This window comes from Hyperolius riggenbachi, chromosome 1 (assembly GCF_040937935.1).
Source record: "Hyperolius riggenbachi isolate aHypRig1 chromosome 1, aHypRig1.pri, whole genome shotgun sequence".
NCBI lineage: Eukaryota > Metazoa > Chordata > Amphibia > Anura > Hyperoliidae > Hyperolius > Hyperolius riggenbachi.
This window is the reverse complement of record NC_090646.1, coordinates 443,367,804-443,395,313: the sequence shown is the minus strand read 5'-3', so window position 1 is coordinate 443,395,313 and position 27,510 is coordinate 443,367,804. Positions and strand designations below refer to the sequence as shown.

At 44.2% G+C, this 27,510-nt stretch overlaps 2 protein-coding genes across 3 annotated transcripts in view; one reads left to right on the top strand and one right to left on the bottom strand.

Moving 5' to 3' along the window:
* LRRC75B (leucine rich repeat containing 75B) overlaps positions 1–25,582 on the bottom strand; it is a 97,768-nt gene extending 72,186 nt beyond the window's left edge. The window contains exons 1-2 of one of the 2 annotated variants that reach the window (XM_068238315.1): positions 25,513–25,582; positions 23,879–23,926 (exon numbers count right to left, since the gene is read on the bottom strand). Coding sequence is in view for 1 of the 2 variants with exons in the window: in XM_068238313.1 (XP_068094414.1) it covers positions 8,742–8,749 (8 nt within the window). In the remaining variant the exon portion in view is untranslated. Of the gene's footprint in view, positions 1–8,741; positions 8,813–23,878; positions 23,927–25,512 lie in introns of those variants that run through there. The other variant, XM_068238313.1, reaches the window with a different exon arrangement.
* Positions 1–27,510, top strand: part of GGT1 (gamma-glutamyltransferase 1) — a 222,987-nt gene that overhangs the window by 70,440 nt on the left and 125,037 nt on the right. The window lies entirely within an intron of this gene.

Here is a 27,510-nt window from a genome sequence, read left to right as displayed (position 1 = left end):
TTTGTAATGTATACAAAGTGTATTATACAGGCTGCCTCCTGCCCTGGTGGTCCCAGTGTCCAAGGGACCACCAGGGCAGGCTGCAGCCACCCTAGTTTGTACCAAACACACTGATCCTGCCCCCCCTTCCCTCTGATCGCCCACAGCACCCCTCAGACCCCCCCCCCCTGCCCACCCCACAGACCACTGTTTGCACCCAATCACTCCCCTAATCACCAATCACTATCTGCCAACGCTATTTTTTTTATTAGGTCCCTAACTGCACCCTGGGGGCTCCTGATCACCCCACCCCTCAAATTCTCCCCAGACCCCCCCTCTGTGTACTGTATGCATCTACCCCCCTAATAACCCATTGATCACCTGTCAATCACCTGTCAATCACCCATCAATCACCCCCTGTCACTGCCACCCATCAATCAGCCCCTAACCTGCCCCTTGCAATCTGATCACCCACCCACACCATCAGATCGCCCGCAAACCTGCCGTCAGATCACTTCCTAAGTGCATTGTTTACATCTGTTCTCTCCTCTAAACACCCACTAATTACCCATCAATCACCAATCAATCACCCCCTATCACCACCTGTCACTAATCCCCATCATATTAGACCCTAATCTGCCCCTTGCGGGCACCCAATCAACCGCCCACACGCTCAGATTGCCCTCAAGCCCCCCTTATCAATTCACCAGTGCATTATTTACATCTGTTCTTCCCTGTGATAACCCACTGATCACCTATCAATCACCCACTGTCACCCCCTGTCACTGCCACCCATCAATCAGCCCCTAACCTTGCGGGCAATCTGATCACCCACCCACACCATCAGAACGCCCGCAAACCCGCCATCAGATCACCTCCCAAGTGCATTGTTTACATCTGTTCTCTCCTCTAAACACCCACTAATTACCCATCAATCACCCATCAATCACCACCTGTCACTGTTACCCATCAGATCAGACCCTAATCTGCCCCTTGGGGGCACCCAATCACCCGCCACACCCGATACCACATGTGTGACACTTTTTTGCAGTCTAGGTGCGCTAAGGGGCCCAACGTCCTATTCACAGGTCATTTTGAGGCATTTGCTTTCCAGTCTACTCCTCACGTTTAGGGCCCCTAAAATGCCAGGGCAGTGTAGGAACCCCACAAGTGACCCCATTTTAGAAAGAAGACACCCCAAGGTATTCCATTAGTAGTATGGTGAGTTCATAGAAGTTTTTATTTTTTTGTCACAAGTTAGTGGAAAATGACACTTTGTGAAAAAAAAAAAATTCCGCTAACTTGTGACAAAAAATAAAATCTTCTATAAACTCACCATACTACTAACGGAATACCTTGGGGTGTCTTCTTTCTAAAATTGGGTCACTTGTGGGGTTTCTATACTGTCCTGGCATTTTAGGGGCCCTAAACCGTGAGGAGTAGTCTAGAAACCAAATGCCTCAAAATGACCTGTGAAATCCTAAAGGTACTCATAGGATGTTGGCCCCCTTAGCGCACTTAGGGTGCAAAAAAGTGCCACACATGTGGTATCGCCATACTCAGGAGAAGTAGTATAATGTGTTTTGTGGTGTATTTTTACACATACCCATGATGGGTGGGAGAAATATCTCTGTAAATAGACAATTGTGTGTAAAAAAATAAATAAATTGTCATTTACAGAGATATTTCTCCCATCCAGCCTGGGTATATGTAAAAATACACCACAAAACACATTATACTACTTCTCCTGAGTACGGCAGTACCACATGTGTGGCACTTTTTTGCACCCTAACTGCGCTAAGGGGCCCAAAGTCCAATGAGTACCTTTAGGATTTCACAGGTCATTTTAAGAATTTTGGTTTCAAGACTACTCCTCACGGTTTAGGGCCCCTAAAATGCCAGGGCAGTATAGGAACCGCACAAGTGACCCCATTTTAGAAAGAAGACGCCCCAAGGTATTCCGTTAGGGGTATGGCGAGTTCATATAAGATTTTATTTTTTGTCACAAGTTAGCGGAAATTGATTTTTATTGTTTTTTTTCCACAAAGTGTCAATTTCTGCTAACTTGTGACAAAAAAAATCTTCTATGAACGCACCATACTCCTAACAGAATACCTTGTGGTGTTGTCTTTCTAAAATGGGGTCAGTTGTGGGGTTCCTAAACTGCCCTGGCATTTTAGGGGCCCTAAACCGTGAGGCGTAGTCTTGAAACCAAATGTCTCAAAACGACCTGTGAAATCCTAAAGGTACTCATTGGACTTTGGGCCCCTTAGTGCAGTTAGGGTGCAAAAAAGTGCCACACATGTGGTATCGCCGTACTCAGGAGAAGTAGTATAATGTGTTTTGGGGTGTATTTTTACACATACCCATGCTGGGTGGGAGAAATCTCTCTGTAAATGGACAATTGTGTGTAAAAAAAAATCAAAACATTGTCATTTACAGAGATATTTCTCCCACCCAGCATGGGTATGTGTAAAAATACACCCCAAAACACATTATACTACTTCTCCTGAGTACGGCAATACCACATGTGTGGCACTTTTTTGCAGCCTAACTGCGCTAAGGGGCCCAAAGTCCAATGAGCACCTTTAGGCTTTACAGGGGTGCTTACAATTTAGCACCCCCCAAAATGCCAGGACAGTAAACACACCCCACAAATGACCCCATTTTGGAAAGTAGACACTTCAAGGTATTCAGAGAGGGGCATGGTGAGTCCGTGGCAGATTTCATTTTTTGTCACAAATTAGCAGAAATGGAAACTTTTTTTTTTGTCTCAAAGTGTCATTTTCCGCTAACTTGTGACAAAAAATAAAATCTTCTATGAACTCACCATGCCTCTCAAATACTTTGGGATGTCTTCTTTCCAAAATGGGGTCATTTGGGGGGTATTTATACTATCCTGGAATTTTAGCACCTCATGAAACATGACAGGTGGTCAGAAAAGTCAGAGATGCTTCAAAATGGGAAAATTGACTTTTTGCACCATAGTTTGTAAACACTATAACTTTTACCCAAACCAATAAATATACAATGAATTTTTTTTTGTTATCAAAGACATGTAGCACAATTAATTTGGACAAAAATGTATACAGAAATGTTACTTTATTTGTCAAATTTTATCACAGAAAGTTAAAAAAATCATTTTTTTGACAAAATTCATGTCTTTTTTGATGAATATAATAAAAACTAAAAATCGCAGCAGCAATCAAATAGCACCAAAAGGAAGCTGTATTAGTGACAAGAAAAGGAGGTAAAATTCATTTAGGTGGTAGGTTGTATGACCGAGCAATAAACCGTTAAAGCTGCAGTGGTCTGAATGGAAAAAAAAGGCTCTGGTCCTTAAAGAGAACCCGAGGTGCGTTTAAAGAATGTTATCTGCATACAGAGGCTGGATCTGCCTATACAGCCCAGTCTCTGTCGCTATCCCAAACCCTCCTAAGGTCCCCCTGCACTCTGCAATCCCTCATAAATCACAGCTGTGCTGTGAGGCTTTGTTTACATCTGTAGTGTCAGTCTCAGCTGCTCCCCCGCCTCCTGCATAGCTCCGGTCCCTGCCCCCGTCCCTTCCCTCCAATCAGCAGGGTGGGAAGGGATGCAGGCGGGGACTGGAGTTCTGCATGAGGCGGGGAGAGCAGCAGACTGACACTATAGAGATAAACACAGCCAGCTCTGACAAGCTGTTTGTCAGCAGTGTGGCTGTGATTTATGAGGGATTGCAGAGTGCAGGGGGACCTTAGGGGGGTTTGGGATAGCAACAGAGGCTGCGCTGTATAGGCAGATCCAGCCTCTGTATGCAGATAATATTCTTCAAACCCACCTCGGGTTCTCTTTAAGGGGTTTTATGACTGCAGTCCTTAAGTGGTTAAGGGACTCAGAGCTGACAAAAGTAAAAAGATTTATACATATCTGGGGCTTCCTCCAGCCACTCCCATGCTGCTGTCCTCCGCTGCCCGCAGTTTCGGGAACCAGGTCCCCGCACTTCTGTCGTTCGGAGCCAGTCTGACATAAGAGAAGTGCGCTCTTTGCCTATCTCTCCAGCAGCCGCTGGAGAGATACGTAGAGGATGCCCTTCTGCATAGACTGGCTCCAAATAACGGAAGTGTGGGGACCCAGTACCGAAGCTGCAGGCAGCGGAGGACGGCAGTGTGGTTGCGATCTGAGTGTATGCGGCTGGAGGAAGCCCTAGGTGTGTATAAATCTTTTTACTTTTGTCAGCTCTGGTACACTTTAAAGTTGACCTAAGCTCTTGCACAGGACAGAAGGAAAACATTAAGAAACGCACCCTGTATGTATTTAGTGTTCAATCAACAGATAGATCCCTCTCTGATCGAATCTGATCAGAGAGGGATCTATTGGCTGCCCATACACTGCACACTAACGGTAACGACATGCTCCTGATCCGCCAGCTATCCAGCAAAAATTTCCGCCTGGACAGATCGACTGAAGCAATCAATTTTGGATGGAAATCAGTCGATCGGTCAACTTTTGCGTTAACGATTTCACAGCAGATTTGATCACAGTGATAAAATCTGCTGTATATCGAGGGTAAATTGACGTAGTGTATGGGTGCCTTAAGAGTGCCCCCCATAATAAGACTCCACTGCGCCCACCAAATGTCAGCTGATATAGCAGAGTTCTTTTTATACTATGATTTTAAAGCTATATTTACAGTAAAAAGCTAGTTTTACTACTTGGTGGTGCTGATGAATATTTACTTGCATCATAACCTGATATCTGACAGAAGACAGGAGGACACTCGGGTAGCAAGCCAACTTACTACTATGACTGAAGTCACAGGAGTAGTTGAGGATTCTGAGGAACAGACCAAGGTTGCCACTGGGTATCAGGCAAATGTCAAGATAGTCATTTTTCAGGTGCATGTCTGTAAACATGAGTTTGTCAACAAACACTCAGTAATGCAGCAGAGTAGGGGTCAAGGTTGACACTGGGTATCAAGCAGTGGACAATAGATTACTGATTAGCAAGCTTAGTCTGTCACCTGGTATAGTGCAGGCCAAGCTAAGCAGATATGTGGACTCAAGTGTTGCCAACCTTTCACGTTATTTTTTACTGACAAATACCTAAAAATTTACTGACAAAAGATTTTTTTTTACTGACAAAACCCCCTGCGTGGCGCGCCGAAAAAATGGGCGTGGCCACGCAACAGAATGTGGGCGTGGTCATGGGTGGAGCCAAATATACATGATTTTAATATTGCTGTGAAAGGTCTGCCAGGGAAGTTTGAGCTCTGCCATAGTGTTTCCCCCCCTTCCCCCAAAATACATGTAATCTTACAGCATTTCACCAAAAATCCACGTAATCTGGCAGAGGTTCTTCCAAAATACAGATAATATGGCAGTGGTTCCCAAAAAATAGATGTAATCTGGCAGCAGCAATTCCCCCAACATACACATAATCTGGCAGCAGTTCCCCAAAATACATTTAATCTGACAGCAGTGGTTCCCCAAAAATAGGTAGCCCCAGGTCTATAGGTGTCCCCAGAATAGGTGGCCAGGGGTATAGATGTCCCCAGAACAGGTAGCCAGGGGGAGAGATGTCCCCAGAACAGGTAGCCAGGGGTATATGTGCCCAGTATATGTAGGCAGGGGTACAGGGCCGGTTCTAGACTGGCACATATGAGGGGGCAGTCAAATGGGTAGGGGGCAACATGTTCGAGGAAATTTGCGGCGACTAAAGTGGGCATGGCAAGTAAATACACATAATGAGAGACAGCGTTTCACCAGTAAATGCACGTAATGACAGACAGCTTTTCACCAGTAAATGCACATAAGAGACCGCCTTTCACCAGTAAATGCACGTAATGACAGACAGCTTTTCACCAGTAAATGCACGTAATGAGAGACAGCTTTTCACCAGTAAATGCACGTAATGAGAGACAGCTTTGCACCAGTAAATGCACATAATAAGAGACAGCATTTCACTAGTAAATGCACATAATAAGAGACAGCTTTTCACCAGTAAATGCACATAATGGCAAACAGCCAGTGTCCTCAGTATATGTAGCCAGCAGATATATGTGCCCAGTATATGTAGCCAGAGGTATATGTCCCCAGTATATGTAGGCAGGGGTATATGTGCCCAGTATATGTAGCCAGGATTATATGTGCCCAGTAGATGTAGCCAGGGTTATATGTGCCCAGTAGATGTAGCCAGGGTTATATGTGCCCAGTAGATGTAGCCAGATGTATATGTGCCCAGTAGATGTAGCCAGGGGGTATATATGTGCCCAGTAGATGTAGCCAGAGGTATATGTCCCCAGTAGATGTAGCCAGGGTTATATGTGCCCAGTAGATGTAGCCAGATGTATATGTGCCCAGTAGATGTAGCCAGATGTATATGTGCCCAGTAGATGTAGCCAGAGGTATATATGTGCCCAGTAGATGTAGCCAGAGGTATATGTCCCCAGTAGATGTAGCCAGGGTTATATGTGCCCAGTAGATGTAGCCAGATGTATATGTGCCCAGTAGATGTAGCCAGGGTTATATGTGCCCAGTAGATGTAGCTAGAGGTATATGTCCCCAGTAGATGTAGCCAGAGGTATATGTGCCCAGTAGATGTAGCCAGAGGTATATGTGCCCAGTAGATGTAGCCAGAGGTATATGTGCCAAGTAGATGTAGCCAGAGGTATATGTGCCCAGTAGATGTAGCCAGGGGGTATATGTGCCCAGTAGATGTAGCCAGATGTATATGTGCCCAGTAGATGTAGCCAGAGGTATATGTGCCCAGTAGATGTAGCCAGGGGTATATGTGCCCAGTAGATGTAGCCAGATGTATATGTGCCCAGTAGATGTAGCCAGATGTATATGTGCCCAGTAGATGTAGCCAGAGGTATATATGTGCCCAGTAGATGTAGCCAGAGGTATATGTGCCCAGTAGATGTAGCCAGATGTATATGTGCCCAGTAGATGTAGCCAGGGTTATATGTGCCCAGTAGATGTAGCTAGAGGTATATGTCCCCAGTAGATGTAGCCAGAGGTATATGTGCCCAGTAGATGTAGCCAGAGGTATATGTGCCCAGTAGATGTAGCCAGAGGTATATGTGCCAAGTAGATGTAGCCAGAGGAATATGTGCCCAGTAGATGTAGCCAGGGGGTATATGTGCCCAGTAGATGTAGCCAGATGTATATGTGCCCAGTAGATGTAGCCAGAGGTATATGTGCCCAGTAGATGTAGCCAGGGGTATATGTGCCCAGTAGATGTAGCCAGATGTATATGTGCCCAGTAGATGTAGCCAGATGTATATGTGCCCAGTAGATGTAGCCAGAGGTATATATGTGCCCAGTAGATGTAGCCAGAGGTATATGTGCCCAGTAGATGTAGCCAGATATATATGTGCCCAGTAGATGTAGCCAGATGTATATGTGCCCAGTAGATGTAGCCAGGGTTATATGTGCCCAGTAGATGTAGCCAGATGTATATGTGCCCAGTAGATGTAGCCAGATCTATATGTGCCCAGTAGATGTAGCCAGAGGTATATGTCCCCAGTAGATGTAGCGCAGTGGCAGGCGGCAGTGAGCGGAACTTACCTGCGTCTTCTCTCGTCGCCGGCGCGGGATGATCTGCCGCTACTCTGGTCTGGTCCAGACCAGAGCAGCAGAACTTCCGGCGCAGGAGCGAGACGGAAGGTAAGTCCCGCCCGCTGCCAAGCGCCACTCCGCACTTAGGAGGGGGACAGTCAGCGAGGGAGGGAGAGCACTAAGGTGAGAGAAGGGGGGGGATTGCCCCCCTTCTCCACCGCTGCCAACAGCTCTTCCTCCACTGCGCCGCTGTCCTCCTGAAACAGGGCGGGTGGCCAATCGGCCGCCCTTTTACGGACGCTGCTGAATTCCTTACGGAATTCACGAGCAGCTTAATTTGTATAAAAAATTATGGGCTGCCGTAAATTTACGGGCGGTTGGCAACACTGGGGGTGTGGCGGCAAAAAGGCATTTGCAGGAAGAGAAGTGTTGAGGATATAATTGGTTATATAGATCTCAAGTGCCATAGTGGTGCTTTTAGTGCCAGAGCCGATGGCACCTTTGAGAAGCCAGATGCCTGATAGGCATTCTAAACCACACCCCAAACACATGCTTCCTGATAAAAGCAAAAATATCATAAGATAACACATGCATGCTGTTTTGTGTACTGCAGCAACACTCCTGACACAATAGAGAATCTTAAAATGTTTTCAAAACAAAATGTAAGTCTAGAAAATGGTACAAAAATTGGTACACAGTCACTGGTACAAGTACAATAATAATGAATAAAGTGTGTTTATTATGATTTCATGCTCAAAATGAATATGTAAGATGCTGCCACAAAACCTTGAGATGTTTTGCCTGTTGGGTTACTGTGTTATTACAGTATATTCCTTTTAATGTGGAAAGAAAAAAAATTCTATAAATATTAGGCTGCAGAGAGGCAAATATAAGCAGTCAGTGGGTAGAGTTAGGTATTAAACTGAGAGTGAGGAGGGGCTCCTACTACTACTACTACTACTAGCCCTCAGGATTACATTTGAGGAGTACAAGATCTGCCACATCAACAGTGGTTCACCCTCTGTAGTGAAAGGGTTGTTTTGTTTTTTTAAATCCTGGGTTTCATGAGGAAATGGAGTTTGAACTGTAACACGTTTTATCTGACCCTAACGAGAGGGATAAGACTGTTCCAAGAGGAAATTTGACGGAGACAATTTCTTCACATCATAAGAAGGAAAATCAAACATTTCTTGGCAGAATTGTTGTCATTACCTTGTGACTCACCTGGACATTGCGAACGATAAGTAATCTTGTATGTTTAATGAGAAGACCTTAGGTGAGAACAGGTTGCTACATCATGCTAAGAAAGGGAAACGACTAATGAAAATATCACACTTTCACATAATTTGTTTCAAAAAAGAACATCCCTCCATCAAGTTCAACCAGAGAAACCTAAACAAAATTAAAATTGGTGCATCACTGCACCTGCAGCTATCCGAATTGATCTAGAGGAAGGCAAAAAACCCTTACAAGTCAAAATAAGCATACACAAGTCATACTTAATTTCCATGTAGTCTACTCCTCAGTGTCTTTCTCTTGTCCTGCATCCTGTTTGTTCACTGTGATCAAGGGAATTTTCCGTCCTCCATTTTAAAAAATGGCCATTACCCATAACAGCTTCCTGGTCAACACACAGTTAAACTGTAACATCGCCCACTTGAGCCATAGGGAAATATGGACATTACCTGGTACATCAGTTTTCCTCTCAGTTATAACTGACAGCAAAATATTGTCAGAACTGGAAGTGATCATTGTCAGAAGAAAATGGTGAGCTTCTGAGTGGAACTGATGGCAAGGTAACTATGCAATGTTCATTTGAAGTTACCTCGTGTGTTTATTTTAAATATTTTTACTCAGTACAGGTTCTCTTTAAAGGGACTCTGAGCAGTGCAGAAACTATGGAAAGAGTCCAAAATTGCAAGTGGTAGGAGCACCAATGAACCAAGGGGTGTGCCTTGATCCCTGCCCCAGTGCCTCTTGGGGCCCTCTGTAGTCAAAATGCACTCGGATCGGCACCACCAAAGTAGTATAAAGCTCTTTTATTCCATAAAAGCAGTGACAGACGCTGTTTCGGGCTATGCAGCCCTTTAAACAGCGTCTGTCACTGCTTTTATGGAATAAAAGAGCTTTATACTACTTTGGTGGTGCCGATCCGAGTGCATTTTGAAACTATGGAAAGATGCATACCATTTTGAAGCTCTCTTTCTCCTCTTTCTAACGATATATAAACTGAACCCTACGCCTTTTAGTTTTCGCTATTTTCGCAATCGAAATCGGCCACGCAGCCGCGATTTCGATCCCGAAAATATCGAAAACTAAAAGGCGTAGGGTGGCAGTTTATACAACAGTTAGTAGATCAGATGTGCAACAGTGGTTATGTGCAACAACCACAGACAGTCAATACTTTTGAATAAATCTAGACTTGGAGTTGAGTCTGCTTGTGTGTTGGGAATGTAATTGCAATTTTTAAATAATTAATCCAGCAACCCTCACTGTATTCTGATGTATCCCAGGAAAAAGTTGCATCTTTTTTCTTTTTAAAATTGGGGAAGATTGGTAGATCAGTTGTTAATGTTATTCTCCAACCTTCGTAAAAAAAAAACCTTCCAAGTGACAGAATTCTTCCCTGTACATTTTCTATGTAATTATGTGCACATCTGCAAACAAATTCCATCCTCTAATGAATTCTTCTGAGGACAGCTTCACAGCTCCTGCAAATTCAGCGCACATGCATAAAGTAGTGGAGATAGCATATCATTAGGCTACTTACACACCAGGACGTTGCGTTTAGGGGACGTTATAGGGCACATAACGTGCCCCTAACGCATCGCTTGGTGCTCTCTGATGTGGACGTCAGAGTGAGCCGCATTGTGCAGCTCACTCTGGCATCCGTGATGCCGCGATGCGTACTCTTGGACGCATGCGGCATCACGTGGTCCCGCCAGGCCAATCGCCGCACAGAGCGGCCCCTGCAGGAAGTAAACACTGCACGTCACACCGTGCAGTGAATATTAATTAGCCATGTGCCTGGCCGCTCTCCACTCCTCCCCAACACTACTGAGCATGTGCGCACAGTCTAACGCGGCTTACCCGCGCATAACGCACAGCATGCAGCACTCTCAACGGATGTGCTGCGTTACAATGTAACGCAACGTGGGCACTGTGAACAGCCCATTGATTTTTCATTACTGTGCGGCGGGGCTGCGTTACAGGCTGCACTAACGTGCGCCTGTAACGTCTCACTGTGAAAGCAGCCTAAAAATAGGACTTTAACCCAAAGAAGCAGAGATTTGAAACTACAGGGTTATAAAATATGTTAAAGGTGCTTAACAGCTTGTTCAGTATAAAAAAAGGATACAAACACTAGGATTTTTACCAAAACTGATTACAAAATGGCCAGGCAGCCAATAATGCGGTTTGGGAATCACTTGCAATTTAAGGCCTTTTTCACAGTGGGACATTAAAGTCGCAAGTTATAAAAATAACGCAGACTGGGGGGGCGCATGCGCGCAGCAGACTGAGATGGCCGCCTGATCCCAGATTTTCAACTAATGCCACTGCTTCACCGACTCAAAAATTCCCCACAAGCGCTCTAACGGCGGTCGGAACACTCGGAGAAGCCGCCGGAGGATGGCCTCTAACACCAGAGCAAGAACTGGAGCTAAGGGCTCACAGACAAGCAGCCCGGCCGAGTCGCCCAAGATGGCGCCTGTCTCCGAACAGGAGGCAGAACAGCCCAACGAGGAGAGCCAGCAATAAGCTCACCCTCTCTCCCTGAACAGATCACTATAGATGAGCTCCGCAGCATAATCCGCCAAGAGATCGTAAGTGCTAATAAGCAGCTAGGCTGCGAGCTACTACGGGAGATTAGGCAAGTAGGCCTCCGAACCTCCGTTAATGAAGAGAGGCTGGACAATGTTACAATCGTCCTGGAGGGGCATGAGGAAGAAGTTACATCTCTGCGAACTGATCTCTGTACCCTTCAGGACAAAATAGATGACAGAATGGAGGATTTTGAAAATCGCTCTAGGAGGGAGAACCTCAGGATCCGGGGAATACCGGAATCCGTCCAAGATCTGCAGGGCTTCACCACAGCCCTATTTCAGGAACTCCTTCCGAACCTTCCGATTGAACAGCTGGAGCTGGACCGTGTGCACAGGGCCCTTTCTCGCCCCCTTACCAACGGACCACCGCGAGACATAGTATTAAAAACCCACCATTATCTCACCAAGGAGAAACTGCTACAAGCAGCGTGAAACAAACCGGATCTTTCTTTCCAGGGACACCGTTATCAGCTTTACGCAGATCTGGCCCCCACCACCTTGCTTAAAGGGACTCTGTAACAAAAATGTCATTGTGTTTTCTACCATCCTACAGGTTCCTAAACCTATTATAATGTGCTCTGGCTTACTGCAGCACTTTCTACTATCACCATCTCTGTAATAAATCAGCTTATCTTTCCCCTGTCGGACTTGTCGTCCTGTGTCTGGAAGGCTGCCAACTCTTCAGTGTGATCTGCTATGCATACCCCCTCTATGCACACTCCCCTGTGTGTGTGTGTGTGTTATTTACATTAGCCAGCTTTTCTCTGCTCTCTTATCTTTTACAAGCTGGATAAATCCTCTGTTCACATACTGATGAGTCACATACTGCAGAATTACAGACAACCTGGCAGAGCTGTCTGCAAGAGTAAACAAACAATCAGCTTGTAACTCTTCAGTGAGCTGCAGGGGGAAAGAAACACACAAATGATCTCTTAAGATTCAAAAGGAAGGCTGTATACAGCCTGATTGTGTATGGATGTATTTTCTATGTGTGGACATACTGTACATCAACCTACTTCCTGTTTTGGTGGCCATTTTGTTTGTTTACAAACAAACTTTTTAAAACTGTTTTTGACTACTTTTAATGCGGCGGGGAGCGGCGAAATTGTGACAGAGAGTAATAGGAGATGTCCCCTAACACACTGGTATGTTTACTTTTGTGTGATTTTAACAATACAGATTCTCTTTAAACGCAAGGAGCTGCGACCTTACCTTGCAACCCTGAAAGATAAGGAAATCCGTTATAAATGGGGTTTCCCATTTCAGCTCAGCTTCCAATGGCAAGAAAAGCAATATATCATCCGCACTATAGACGACGCCAGAGAGTGTTTCCGTGCACTTGCTTTTCCTCTCTCGCCGCGACCTTCTCAAGCTCAAGAACCATCGAAGCAAGCTGATTCATCACAACCCCAATCAGCCCGGGCACTCTCCTCCCCACCTAAGGAGCAACGTCCTACTAAATCCCGCTCCCAAGCACTGAAGGATCTCTCCTCTCAAGTCTTCCAGAAAGTACCATGACCGTTGAGCTAAGTATATGATGTGTTTTCCCTTGCGGCCTATTCTGTTGCACCGACCTCCGTGGTCTCTTGAGACTGCTGAGATACCGGTGCATGGGATCCCTAACTCCACAGTCACTTGATACAATTACACCCCTTCCTACTGGCCAAATCCTAAGAACATCTCACTGACTCTCTACCCAGCAATGTAATCCTGGACTGGAGATCACGCCAGGCTGTATACGATCAGTGACTTTAGTTAAGTAAACTATCCGTCCTACCTCCCATATCTACCGGACACACGATATCACTATCCTACTCCCTTTTTGAACGCCACACACCTGCTACCAATACGGACTGTTACCTTGACTAGATAAGTGTAGTGTGGCTCTGCTCCTTTCCCCAGCCATGTCCGGATTCCAGCACTTCTGCACGGACTTGAACATTGTTGTCCCTAAACTCAGGGAACTATGCTCCCCCTAGTTAGACACATCGAGACGTTGTCTTTAGAAGAACAGAACGTTTATATACTCTAAAAGTTAATTATTCTTCTATATTAATCTATTGAAGTTTATTACTACTAATATTGCATGTTATGTGTGCTTAATCCAAGCTTAAAATGGCCGTTGTGCCAGAATGCAAATTATATCTACTGGATTGGTGGACGTATCATATTTGAATGCGGGGGCGCCCCTCCTGCCCCCCGGGTCGTCCCGCCGGGGGCCGCGTGCTCCACCCGGTCAATTTATTTTTGGCGGGGCTGGCTGTGCGTGGCCCTCTGGTGGGGTGTCGCTGGGGGGCGGGCTGGGTGTCCTGGGGTGCTTCGGCATCCATGGGGCTTCCCTATATACTGGATAGCCAGATACTGGGTTATACACGACCATACTCAAGTTGAGCTCCAGATATACACGTAGGTTCTCCCCACCTTACTAAAATCCACGTTTGGATTATAACCCTGACATTAACGTGCACCTTATGGGTAGTCTACCTTATGGTGGGCTTTGACCTGATCTTCCCCCGCCCCCCGGGCCACCCGCATTGCCGACAATGTTTTGTATGCCATCCTGGCTGTGTCCTTACAGTCCAGGTCCGCCACTGCAGCATTCTCCTCCACGCGGTGTGCCCCGGGGGGCTGGGCCAATATTGCAAACTAAGGACTCATCCCCTATTCTTTTAAGTTGTTGTCCTCCTGGCTGTCTGCTCTGCGGGCTCGCTCCCTCTGCCCCCCCGGGGCGCCCGCGACTGTGACAATGTTACGCATGCCGTCCTGGTTGCAATTTGCAATCCGGGTCCGCCACTGCGGCATTCTCCAACCGTGGGTCGCGGCGGGGGGGCCGGGGGGCGTCCTGATCTCCCCAGACTCTCAGGGGACCTTGCCAACCACACGCTTAGTTTACAGCTGCTTGGTCTCTTATTACCTTGAGATGTTTTAGACCTATTTTACTTAAACACACTTTGCATAGTCAGCCGGTTATGCAGTGGCTTTGACTCTAAATAACTTTATTTAGCTCCTCCCGACCCATCATGCACCCCTACTGGCACCCGACGAGTGTCATTTAGTTGGCACCCTACGGGAGCATTCGGATACTTTCCAGTATCCACCCTTAAATCTGAGGTTACCCGGTCTAGGGCCTCTCCTCTCTTCCTTTAATTCACTTCTCTTTTTCTGTGTTTCCCTGTCTTTCCCCACTATTCCTTCGTCGTCTCGCTACTCCATCCCCAATTTATCTTATGAGAGTCTATCTGAAACCTACCTTTTAAGCATAACCCATGGCTCTTAATATGATATCCCTGAACGTTCAGGGATTTAACTCCCCAGTGAAATGTTCCAAAGCTTTTTCCTTTTTCCGCACTGCGCATGTAGACATTGTATGCCTGCAAGAAACACACTTCCCAATAAGCTATACACCTAAATACCTACATAGCACATTCCCTCAATTTTATACGGCAAGTGCTAAAACAAAACAAAGAGGCGTACTTATTGCGCTCAGGAGGTCAGTTAACTTTATATGTAATAAAGAAATTAAAGACCCCGATGGCAGATATCTAATCTTGGTAGGTACCATTCAAGATGTAGAAGTCACGATTGCCACGTATTAGGCTCCCAACTCGGATCAACTACCCTTTCTGTGGCATCTTATAGATGTGTTGGGCATACACACAGTTGGCACATTGCTTTTATGCGGTGACTCTAATCTAGTTTTGCGACCCAATCTAGATAGAGACAAACCCTCTCATCTACATCCTTTATCCGCAGAATCACGTAATGCCAAACAGTTTAGAGATCTTCTTCAAACGCTCTCCCTAACTGATTGTTGGAGGGAAGTGCACCCTAACAAAAAAGGATACACCTTTTATTCGCACCCACACAATACCCAATCCCGTATTGATCATTGCTTCATACAAACTAACTCACTTGTAAACCTTAGCAAAGCTGAGATCAAGCCCATCCCATGGTCAGACCATAACGCAGTCCTCATCTCTTTATCCTCATTACTCACCAAGCCTTCAGAGCCTCGTTGGTCCCTTAACCAGTCGCTGTTGTCCGACCCAGCTAATGTTGCTATCTTAGAAAATCACCTTAAAGACTACTTCACTCTTAACCCGAGCAATAGTGAGGTTCCTGATTTTATAATCTGGGAGGCACATAAAGCAGTCCTACGCGGCCACATTATAGCCCTTGCCTCTAACAAAAAAAAGAAATACGCATCTGATCTGGCTCTCCTAGAACAAACATATAATGACGCTGTGGATAAACTTAACGGAGATCCCTCTCCTACAAATAGACAATCTAGATTCAGAGCAGAGGAAGCTTTAAACCTTTTCCTTACTAATAGGGCAGAAAGAAACTTACGATGGAGCAAATATAAGCTGTCAGTAAATTGTAATAAGCCGACCGCTATATTTGCACTACGACTGCGACAGCCAGACCCTACTTATAAAACAATCAAATTAAATATAGGAAATGGCGCCTACACTTGTAACCCCAAGAAAATAGTGGAAGTGTTCCACAAAGGTCTTGCCAAACTATACCAACCCTCTAAGAATACAAACTCCATTCTGCTCCAGAATACCCTACATAATCTATCTTTACCACCCGTTGACGAAACCTTTAGACAGGCGCTAGATCAGCCGATAACACCGGAGGAAGTAATCCAAGCCATTCAAACTTCCAAGATCAATAAAGCCCCTGGCCCTGATGGCTTCCCGGCCCTATATTACAAAAAGTTCGCGCACATCCTCGCCACCCCCCTGACCACAGCTTTTAATAAATTGCTACAAGGAGAAAAACCTGGCCCAGAAACCTTGCTGGCGAGCATTAGTATGATCCCAAAGCCTGATACCGACCACTCTATGTGGTCTAATTATAGACTCATTTCTCTGCTGAATATTGATATTAAGCTTCTAGCAAAAATTCTAGCTACCAGACTTAGCAATGGCATTGATGAGCTAATAGGCCGAGACGCCAGGCGGGAGACAATGTCAGAAGGCTCCTACACCTGATTTCCACTGCAACGACTACTGATACTCCCACGATGCTATTGTCTCTTGATATTCAAAAAGCTTTTGACGCAGTATCATGGGAGTATCTGTTTGCACTACTGAGCACTTGGGGCTTCGGCGCCAATTTTCTAAAGTGGCTTAAGGCCCTTTATTCCTCCCCCGGAGCCTTTGTTAAGTATAGCGGGCATAAATCTTCTGTTTTCCCCGTAGGCAGAGGTACCCGCCAAGGATGCCCGCTGTCTCCTTTATTGTTTGCCCTCATAATGGAACCATTAGCTCTCTTAATTAATCAACATGCTGACATACATGGAATTGAATTAGCTGGCAGGCATCATAAACTCTGTATGTATGCAGATGATGTAATACTCACTCTGACCCGCCCCACGCGAATCCCTCTCCCATTTGGCAGACATTCTCCTAACTTTTGAAGATATTTCCGGACTAAAAATAAACAGCCTCAAGTCTAAAGCGTTGAATATCTCTCTATCCCCAGAATCACTGCAGGATTTGCGAAAATCTTATGAATTCAAGTGGGAACCACATAAGCTAAAATATTTAGGCATCTATTTAACTAGTTCCTACCACTCTCTCTTTGAAGCTAACTTCCCTGCGCTCTTCACTGAGATTTTGCAACTCCTGGAATGTTGGAAACGGTACGCGATCTCATGGCTGGGTCGGATAACAGCGATTAAAATGTCGATTTTGCCCAAATTCCTATATGCATTCAGAGTCTTACCAGTCCCTGTTCCCCCTTCCTTCCTCAACAAAGTACAAGCAACATTGCTCTCTTTTATCTGGAAGAACACTGGTCCTCGAATCGCTAGAGAAACCCTTTATAGACTCCACACAGATGGAGGCCTGGGGGTCCCCAACATATCGGCCTACTATAAATCAGCACAAATAGCTCAATTGACACCTTGGCATGAAGAAAAATACTCCCCTATCTGGTGTGACATAAAGAGCTCCTTCTGTTCGCCTATTTCTATCCGTAATCTCCTCTGGCTCACTTCCACGCAAACCAAACTAATCAAAAATCCTATAATCTCACACTCATTGTGTGTCTGGAACCAGACAAAACTAAAAGATAGACTTGCATCCCCCCACCTACCTCTCACATCATTTTTAGGTCATCCAGATTTTACACCAGGCTTACATAACTCATCTACCTTTAAATGGTGGCAGCAAAAGGGTCTAATAACAATATATAGCCTGGTATCAGACACAGCGCCTAAATCCTTTTCCTCTCTCAAGGAACACAAACAAATACCAGACAAAGAGCTGTTTAGATTTCTCCAAATTTCCCACTTTATAAACAAGTATATTAGGTCCTGAGATTCATTATTAACTAGAACATACTTTGAACATATATGTGCTACAGACCCTGGATCCCCAGGCCTCATCTCCCAACTATATAAAAATACAATCTCTCCCCCTAATCTTCCCAAACCACAATACATTCTGAGGTGGGAGCGGGAACTTAATGTTAATTTTGACACCGACGACCTGCAGTACATGTGGAGGGACATCCCTAGCCTTTCAATAAGCTCCGCTCTAGTAGAGACCCAGATCAAGGCTCTCTTGAGATGGTACACGACCCCAGACCGTGTTGAGAAATTTTGTCCCTCATCTAACGGTTTATGTTTCCGAGCCTGTGGTCATCGGGGAACCTATCTACATGTATGGTGGTCTTGCCCAATGATACGTAGATTCTGGATCAGGATATACCAGGTAATTTACTCTACCATTCGCCTTCGTGTTCCTAAACTTTCAGAGGTGGCCCTCCTGGGTATAAAACCTCCGGACCTCTCAAAAGCACAATATAAACTACTAATGCACATATGCCTCGCTGCCAAGAGGGTAATAGCGGGTTCATGGAAGACTCCTTCGCTTCTTTTTAATTCCTTCAAAACTAATCTGAGCCATGCACTCTGTTTTGAAAAAATGAAAGCCATACTAGACGACTCTCTCCCACAATTTGAAAAAGTCTGGAAGCCTTACTTTATCAACTATTCCCATTGCCTCCCGTCCTCGCTTACAGCGATATAAAACTTTCAATCATTACCCTTAAATGGTAGCGTTTCGGCGAAGGACTCCCCTCCCCTTACTCCTTTAACTTTTCTGTCCCTTCCTTTTTCCACTTCCTCCTCCTCTCGTTGGATGGTTCTGTCCCATCCACTCCCCAGCTGCTGCAGCCCCCCATGTGGGGCTAGCAGAACCAGAAGACACCCCCCTCACTAAGTACTTCTCCAACCTCATAATGCTTAAAGCATTACACTTAGATGTAAGGTACCAACAGTCAAGAGCATTTAAGCCACCATCTCTGCGGTGGCCCGGATAATAATTTTTGACATGAGCTATTTGTTGACTTAATGGGGTGCCGGTATATGTTGCCTTGTGCTACCGGCACCTACTTCTATATATGTGGAAACTACCTCTGCTTTGGCAGACTTCACTGTACCTCATCCATTATACATATCACTATTGTTATGTTTTTAAATGTTCTCTGAATAGCATTTATTCTGTTATTTCTCATTTAAAAAAAACAATAAAAATTGTTTGTGATAAAAAAAAAAATAACGCAGACTAACGCACAGCAATACTTAGTCTGTGCGACATTCACAGTACACACGTTGCGTTTTGTGTAATGTGTACCACTATTTAGAAAGTGCTGCATGCTGTGTGTTTAGCAATACATTTGCTGCGTTATGTGTGTTGCACATGCTCAGTAATGTTTTTGTTTTTCTTTAAATGTAATGCATGTGCTATTTTCATTCCATCAGTATGCGACGAAAATGGCGCACCGAGAGACACATAACGTCCAATTTTATAGCCTACATGCACTGCATTATGGGCACGTTGTGCGACTTTAACGTCGCATCCAATGCAACATCCCACTGTGAAAGAGGCCTTAAAGCCGAAGTACTGCTATTTTCTTCTCAACTTCTGTAGAGATCAAGACAGGCGCTCATTGCCTTGCATAGCAATTGCTCTGGGTAAATCACAAAATTGCAGCAGGCAGCGCTTTCACGTTGATATCGCAACACTGCTGTGGATTTATCCCCATAGGGTTCTATTGGTGCAGCACTTTGCCGACCACCGGAAATTGGCAAACGCTGCAAAAGCGCTAATAGTGGGGGCTAAATTAGAGGCAGCTTTCACACTTATCTCTGCAATTTATGGTCATGTTTTTCCATATTTGCGATTCTGCATTTTGAGATTTTTCTGTTCCAGATCTTCTTTTGTTTATGCGTGTTTTTATGTGAAGTTTTGGCTTGCAATGATATGCGAATCGCAAAAAAACCCCCCAAAAAACTGTACATGCCACCACTTTTTTCCCGCAGAAGGTAAGTACCTAAAAAATTGCACAACAGTGCAAGTGAAACAGAATGCCATTGACTAATTCAATGTGTGGCCAACACAAATTTGAACACATGAAATCTATTATGTATGAAAGGGGCCTTATATTTAAAAACAAAAAAGTCACAAAAACCTGAATTCAAAACAGAATTCAGTATTTCCTAGTTTGGGTGGGAACTTATTGAACTTCCAGTGCTCAATCTATGGCTTTACCAACGTTTTACAGAATGCTATCTGAATGGATTAAGCCTGTGGTAGGTGGACATTTTGGAATTTGCTAATCCTACATCATAGACAATCCATCAAAAGATAGTGATACCGTTATTTGGCTCTGCAGCTGACACACTGCTTGGAAGTGGAATTTATGATAGAGTTGCATTACCTTGCGGGTTACAGAAATAAGAATCTATTAAATAATTCAGATCACCTACAATATATTATTTAGGAAGAGTATGTCACTTTTTGTATATCCTATCCAAATAGTAAGGCACACTATTTATACTTTCTATGGGCAGGGTCTATTGTTTTTGGGAGGGGGAGGAAGGAAATTGATTGAGGAGATGTTAAGTGAAAAGCAGTGAAGTAGACTCGGTCACCTTGGGACATCCAGTCTAATCTAGGGCAAGAAAAAGACAAAAATCTCTTTGCAGATAACCGGATGTTTTAAAGTGGACCTGAACTCTTGCACAGGAAAACAGAAAACAGAGAGACATGCACCCGGCGTGTATGTAGAGAGTTTAGCCTGTATTATACCCCCTCATCTGTAGGTAATCACAAATGTAATTTGATCTCTCAGCTGTGTCAGCACAGGATTTTGGCAGCCTCAGTAGACACAGCTAGTATGTAAACACAGGATGTTAACCCTTTGTCTGCTTCAATGAAAGCAGGAAGTAGCTACACTGCAGATTTATTACAGGAGTTCTGTAAGCTGTACCAAAGAAATGTTCTTCTGTAAATGTTATTATACTGTTGCTTATCTTGTAGAGCAGAGAGAAGTTCTGAGTTCAGGTACACTTCAAAGGAAATCTAAAGCAAAAATGAATTTCAGCTTTAATACATACCTATGCAGAATGAATGCTCTTGCATTGCCCCCTGTAGAAGCTTTTTCAGGAATCAGGAATCAGGAATCAGGAATAGTTTATTTCGCCAAGCATGACTGGGTCATGCCCGGAATTGGGTTTGGCACAGTACATTTGGCTCAGAAGAGACATCAATCGATAACATAGATAAGCAACAGGAGCAGAAATTTACAGTTACACATGTCAGTAGCAGACGGCTACATTTGCGTTACAATAACATTTACAATTTACTTTACATTTGCATTTCCAGTTTACATCCTAGAGCAGCAGTTGGCTCTGTCTGTGACAGTTCTATATGTCGTGGGGGTGCCCTGATGGGAGTATGTGGAGGGAGTTCAGGAGGCTGACAGCTGAGGGGAAGAAGGAATTACTGTGCCTAGCCGTCTTTGTGTAGATGGCCCGAAGCCTCCGTCCCAATGGCATCGGACTGAAGTAGCAGTGGCCCGGGTGAGAGGGGTCGTTAGCGATCTTCAGGGCCCTCGATCTCAGACTTTTGTTGTGTAGGAGGTCAAGGGAGGGGAGAGGTCTCCCAATGACCCTCTCCGCCGCCCTGATGACCCTCTGAAGTAAGTGCCTGTCGCTGGCAGTTGCGCCGGCGTACCAGACCAGAATGGATGAGCAGAGGATCGACTCAATGGTAGCGGAGTAGAAATTGGTCAGAATCTCTTGGACCATGCCAAACTTCCTCAGCTGGCGGAGGAAGTACAGTCTCTGCTGGGCTTTTCTCTGTATTGCAGTGATATTGGGCCTCCAGGTGAGGTCACTGGAGATTGTGGTGCCCAGGAGGCGAGCGCAGGGTACTCTTGCCACCTCCGTACCATCGATGTGAATTGGGGGTGGGGTGGAAGCAGACCTTCTGAAGTCAACAATTAGTTCTACAGTTTTTGCGGTGTTAAGTACCAGCCTGTTCTCCTTGCACCAGAGGGAGATTCTCTCCACCTGCTGACAGTACTCCTGGATATTGTCCTTGGTGATGAGTCCAATGATAGTAGTATCGTCGGCGAACTTGATGACCTTAACTGAGTCTGCCCTGGATCTGCATTTGTTTGTGTAAAGGGAGAACAGCAGTGGAGACAGGACGCATCCTTGAGGCGCGCCTGTGTTCGTGATCATACTTCGTGAACTGATGTCTCCCAGCCTGACGACTTGGGTCCTGTTAGTGAGAAAGTCTGTGATCCAAAGTCGTAGGCTTGGGTGCACTCCCAGTGCAGCTAGTTCCTCCTGCAGAATGCGTGGACAGATGGTGTTAAACGCCGAGCTGAAGTCCAAGAGTAGTATTCTGGCGTACGTGTCTGGTCTATCCAGGTGGTCATAGATAGATTCAAGGCAGATGTTTACTGCGTCATCAGTGGACCTGTTTGCCCTGTACGCGAACTGATAGGGATCCAGAAGGGGCAAGGTGGAGAGTTTGAGGTTGGATAGAATTGCTCGCTCCAGGGTTTTCATTATGACGGACGTAAGGGCCACTGGTCTAAAGTTGTTAAGCTCAGAAACCCCTTGTTTCTTAGGGACAGGGATGATGGTCGACCTCTTGAAGCAGGCAGGGACCTTCCCTTCTCTTAGTGACTTGGTGAAAATGGCGGAGAGGATGGGAGCGAGTTGCCTGGCGCAGGTTTTCAGGCAGGCTGGAGTCACTCCGTCAGGGCCAGGGGCTTTCCTGATGTTCAGTGTTGACAGGAGTTTCAGGACATCAGGACATTTTTGATCACCTCGGTGGTATAGCTCTTTGGCACTCCTCGCCCAGCATTTGGAACTACTTGTATGCCAGAGTACTTCTGAAGTCAAGTGCATCCTTACTGTGCACATGCAAGTCTGTGTGAGGAGTGCGAAAAACTAGAACAACAAGTAACTTCCCCCAGGGGCAGCGTGGGAATGGAGGGAAGGAGCGAGGATTAGGAAGGCTCTATAGGATCCAGGGCCTTCTTTCTACATAGGTATGTATAAAACCTGAAGTGAGGGGGGGGGGGGGGGTTCACCTCAGATTTGCTGTCAGCATAGTGTAGTGTCACTGTCCTTCAGTGCATTTTCCTTTGATAAATCAACAACAATTTTTTTCCCATGTTTTCAATGGTCTATGCACCAGTGTTTAGAAACCTAATATTGTTCTCAAGATTTAACAATATCTGATGAGTTACCCTATAGCACACTATCTCTTAAAGTGGACCGGAACTCAGAACTCCTCTCTGCTCTAAAAGATACAAAATATTTCTTTGTTGCAGCTGATAAAAAAATCCTAAAATACATTTTCACAGTTTTTACTTCCTGATTCGTAGAAGCAGACATATTGTTTGTAGCCTATGCTATCAAATGGGCTTATCTGCTTATCTACCATAGGCAGTCATGTGACACAGGGGAGGATCAAATTACAACTAGTGATAAGACACAGATGAGGGGGAATTAAGACAGCCTAAACTTTCTAAATACAATCAGGGTGCATGTCTCTATGTTTTCCTTCTGTGCAAGAGTTCAGGTCCACTTTAATTGAAAATTGCGGTGCCAGGCAATTTCGCTGTTGTCTATACAAGCCACATAACGTGTGCGCACACAATGCGTTATGTACACAACATGCGCATTGCTTCTCCAATGCACATTACATTACTTGCCTATCATGTATTACAGAAGCAACTGCGCGTTTTATACAAAATGTAGGTTGCACTGTGTGTATATTTGAATAAATACACTTATCTTTTGATTTTATCTACATAATCAAAACATTCCAGTACCTACTGTATTTTACTCATGGATTATGCATATATTTACAAACCTAGAATTCAGTTCAGCCTTTGTACAGGGCAGAAGTACCATAAGCATGCCCCTATTGCTTGCATAGGACTGGATGTATGGAAAATGTATTTGCCATTCTTTCATTCATACAAGTTCCCAGCTTTGTGTCTTGTCTGTTGTGCAGATGATTGTGGAATATACGTTTCATCCGTGTTTGGTGATGCAGTTTAGAAAAATCCTTACGCTGTGGGTCTGTTTCTTTTTTAGATTCCTGTGTAGCCAAAATAGATTTTTTTCTGTAGGAATAATTCAGTCAGATGAGGAGGATAATATTTTGTCATCACTTTAATCCATTCTAGCTGTTTAGCAGGGCTTACCTAAGTTTACTTTCTGGGTGTGTTTGATATTCTGTTGAAGCACATCATCTAAGAAGAAGATTAAGTTCAAATATGACAAGACAATATACTCTGTACAGAGTGTACAGAAGATGTTGGTGTTATATAAATACTAAATAATAAAATAATAATAAAGGAAAAATAGGGCTATGGTCACTAAATGCTGGTAAAATTACTATGCGCACACAGAACTCTGCACTTTTACCTGCATTTATGACTCAGATTAAATTGCGCACATAGCGCAATTCACTTGCACTGTATGTGACTTTGATGTCATTTACATCTGTATAATTCCATTGGATTATGACCCAGCTATAGAATGTTTAAATGCAAAGATAAGATGGCAGGTTTTTGATAATCTTACTATTCCTATGCTGCTCCTTGGTAGTACTACCTGTAAATGACTTACCATAAAGGATGTTCTGCACTGACCTTTATGCGTAGTCTGTTACTTTGTTACTGTCTCATACAATGAATTACCTATAAACCTCAGCTATTCATGTAAAGGTTCAAATCATTATCTGACACAACATACACTGAAATGCAAGGAATCCCTGTTGTTTTGACAATGGGTAGTTTATAAACCATTTGTACTGAGAAGTGTTCAAGCTTCCAGGCCTTTCTACACAATAATACAAAGTATGAAATTGCAAAATGGTCCGTATAGCACTGATAAATGCACCCCTGCCATTGCTGTAGACTTTGTAATAAATCATCAAAGAGGGAGCATACTTTGTTGGTAGAAAAAAAACTAAAAAATGTTTGGGAAAAGAGACCTTGGCGCTTATTTAATTCACTTTTCCTCCTAGGTGATATTTTCATATTTTATCAATAAAATGAACCTCCTTGGCGGTTCAATTTTTCCGCCAAGGAGGCTGCATTGCACTTTTTTTGAAAATTTTGTTTGTTTGTTTCATGTAGCTACCCGAGTGGTAGCTACATAAAACACCACTAGAGGGCGCATGTGTCCCTCTAGTCCGATCGCCGCCGGCAACAAAAGTAAACAGGAGATTGCGTATAGAACGCGATCTCCTGTTTGGCTTCTCCTGTCGCGATGGCTACGATCGGAATGACGTCATGGACGTCAGCCGACATCCTGACGTCAGACCCATCCGATCCAGCCCTTTGCGCTGCCCGGGACTGATTGGTCCGGGCTGCGCAGGGCTCTGGCGGGGGGGGCCTCTTCCGCCGCTGCGTGCGGACGATCGCCGCAGAGCGGCGGCGATCGAGCTGGACGCGCAGCTAGCAAAGTGCTGGCTGCGCGTACAGCAATTTACAGAACAGGAATCGCCCCACCAGGGGCTGAGAAATCCTCCGCGGCGGCTTACCCCGAGCTCAGCTCGAGGTTACCGCTAAGGAGGTTAAAGCCACAAGAAAGAATGAAAATACTCAGAATAATTGTGACAGTATCTTTTCACTTATTTGTTGGTACTTTCAATTGCAGAATGCTGAACGGTTATTTTAACAGAATCTGAAAAAAATATATATATCTCCTAGCAAAAATCTTTGGAAAAAAGTGAATGAAATAAGGGTCCTAGGCCTACATATGCAATTCACTTTTTCTACTTAGTTTTCTCCTAAATGAAATGTTTACACATTGACCCATATGCACTTACCCCTTTCTCCTGAGTTTTCTCCTAGGTGATTTTTTCACACCTTGTTAATAAAGTGCCTTTTAAACCATCAACAAGTGAGAGATTGCTGAAAAATAATGTTGAGAGGTACTTGTTTATCTACTTTTTCATTTACAAAGTACTGAAAAGTTATTTTAAAAATATGTTGAAAACTTATCTCCAAAGAAAAAGTTAATATGGGGCCTTGTCATAAAATTGTTTTTTTACACCCCCAGCAAGCAAGCAAATACTCAAAATAATTTTGATAGTTCTTTTTCACCAACTTTTGGTTACTTTTTCAATGGTAAAATGCTGAAAAGTTGTTTTAAATAGACAATGAAAAGTATCTCTGGGGAGATAACTCCAGAGAAAAAGAGAATTTCATATGGGCCCAAGGGTAGAGTTTTCTCCTAGGTGATATTTTTAAACTTGTCAATAAAATGCCTTTTAAGCCACCAGAAAACAAGAAAATACTCAAAATAATTTTGATAGTACCTTTTCACCTACTTTTTGGTACTTTTTTAGTTGAAAAGTGCTGAAAAGTTATTTTCATCAAAGATTAAAAATTATCTGAATGAATAATAATACTTATTCACAAATTCAAATATGATAACCGTATGGCATAAAGAAAGTAGGAAAACATGTATTTATTGAATATTATGTCAGGGTTTTAAACCGCTTTAAGTAGCTTTCGGCTCTCTCATAATGTAGATATGTTTGTAACATGCAGTGTATGTATCGCAGTCTAGGGCCAATTTAGGGGGAAACCAACTAACTTATTTGTAGGTCTTTGGTATGTGGGAGGAAACTGAAGAGCCCAGAGGAAACCCACACAGACACAGGGAGAACATGAGCCATGATCTTTAATAGCTAATATAATTGCACACATACTGATAGAAGTGTCTGTTTTATGAACCAAGCCTAATAATCATCCACAGACAGACAGTATGTATCTGAAGAAATGGGTTACGATAAACAAGTAAGCAGGAATGCCAGCAGGCAGCAGCAGGTCTGGTAATTACAAGTGCTCCCCTCTGGTCAGTTCATTACAACAGAACAGATGTCACTCTGAATGCTTCTTTTTTCTTTTTCTTTTTTTTTTGCTTAAAAACTGTTCTGTCTTGACTTCAAGAAGTCAGTCTTGATGATTGCTTTGTAATCCTGCCCCTAAACAGCAGTATATCATGCTCTGGCTGAACAGTGGATTGCATGACACTTACAGCAGAAGATCTATAAATCTAAAAGACTGAAAAACAATATAGTATGGTTGTGTTTTTAGGATATGGAACACGTTAAGGTTTTTCGTACTGAATCCATGCTCAGATTCAGCATGCTGTGGCATATAAATATACAGTATGTACAGCACTGGTGGAGAATCCTCTCCTCTAATCTAAAATAAAAATTATGGGTTTTTTTCTTATTCACCCATGCAATGGAAATTGCCCCTGTAAATGATACAGTTACCTTTTGGCTCCTGCAGCATCTTGTGTGAGGCCAGGAACCCACTAGAGCGATTTTGTTTTTTTGACGTTTAGGGAGCATTTTCAATCGCTAGGGATTTCCCTAAATGCTCTGCCAGTGTAAATGGATGGGACTGATTCCACCAGAGCGATTGCGATTCAGGAACGCGCAATCACAGAGCATGCAGCATTTTGGGAGCAGGGAAAATCGCTTGCAAAACGCTATCACAAATCTCTAGCAATTGCTATAGCGTTTTGTGCTTTCTAGTGGGTCCCAGGCCTCAGGGGTGTGGCTGGAGGGACTTGGCTTCCTACGTCTAAGCACAGCCCTGTTGGTTGGGGTGTGGCTCAGAACACCAGGTGGTCTACAGAGCAGGACATTGCCTGGCAGTTTGGGCTGAAGAGGAGAGGTAATCAATGGTCAAAAGACAGTGCGGTGCAGGTAAAAGTCAGGTATTTACCATTTTTGTGCCTGTTTTTTTTTTTTACTTTTTTAGTAATTTTGTTTTAGAGAATGAAGGGTGTGGTGTAACGTTATAAT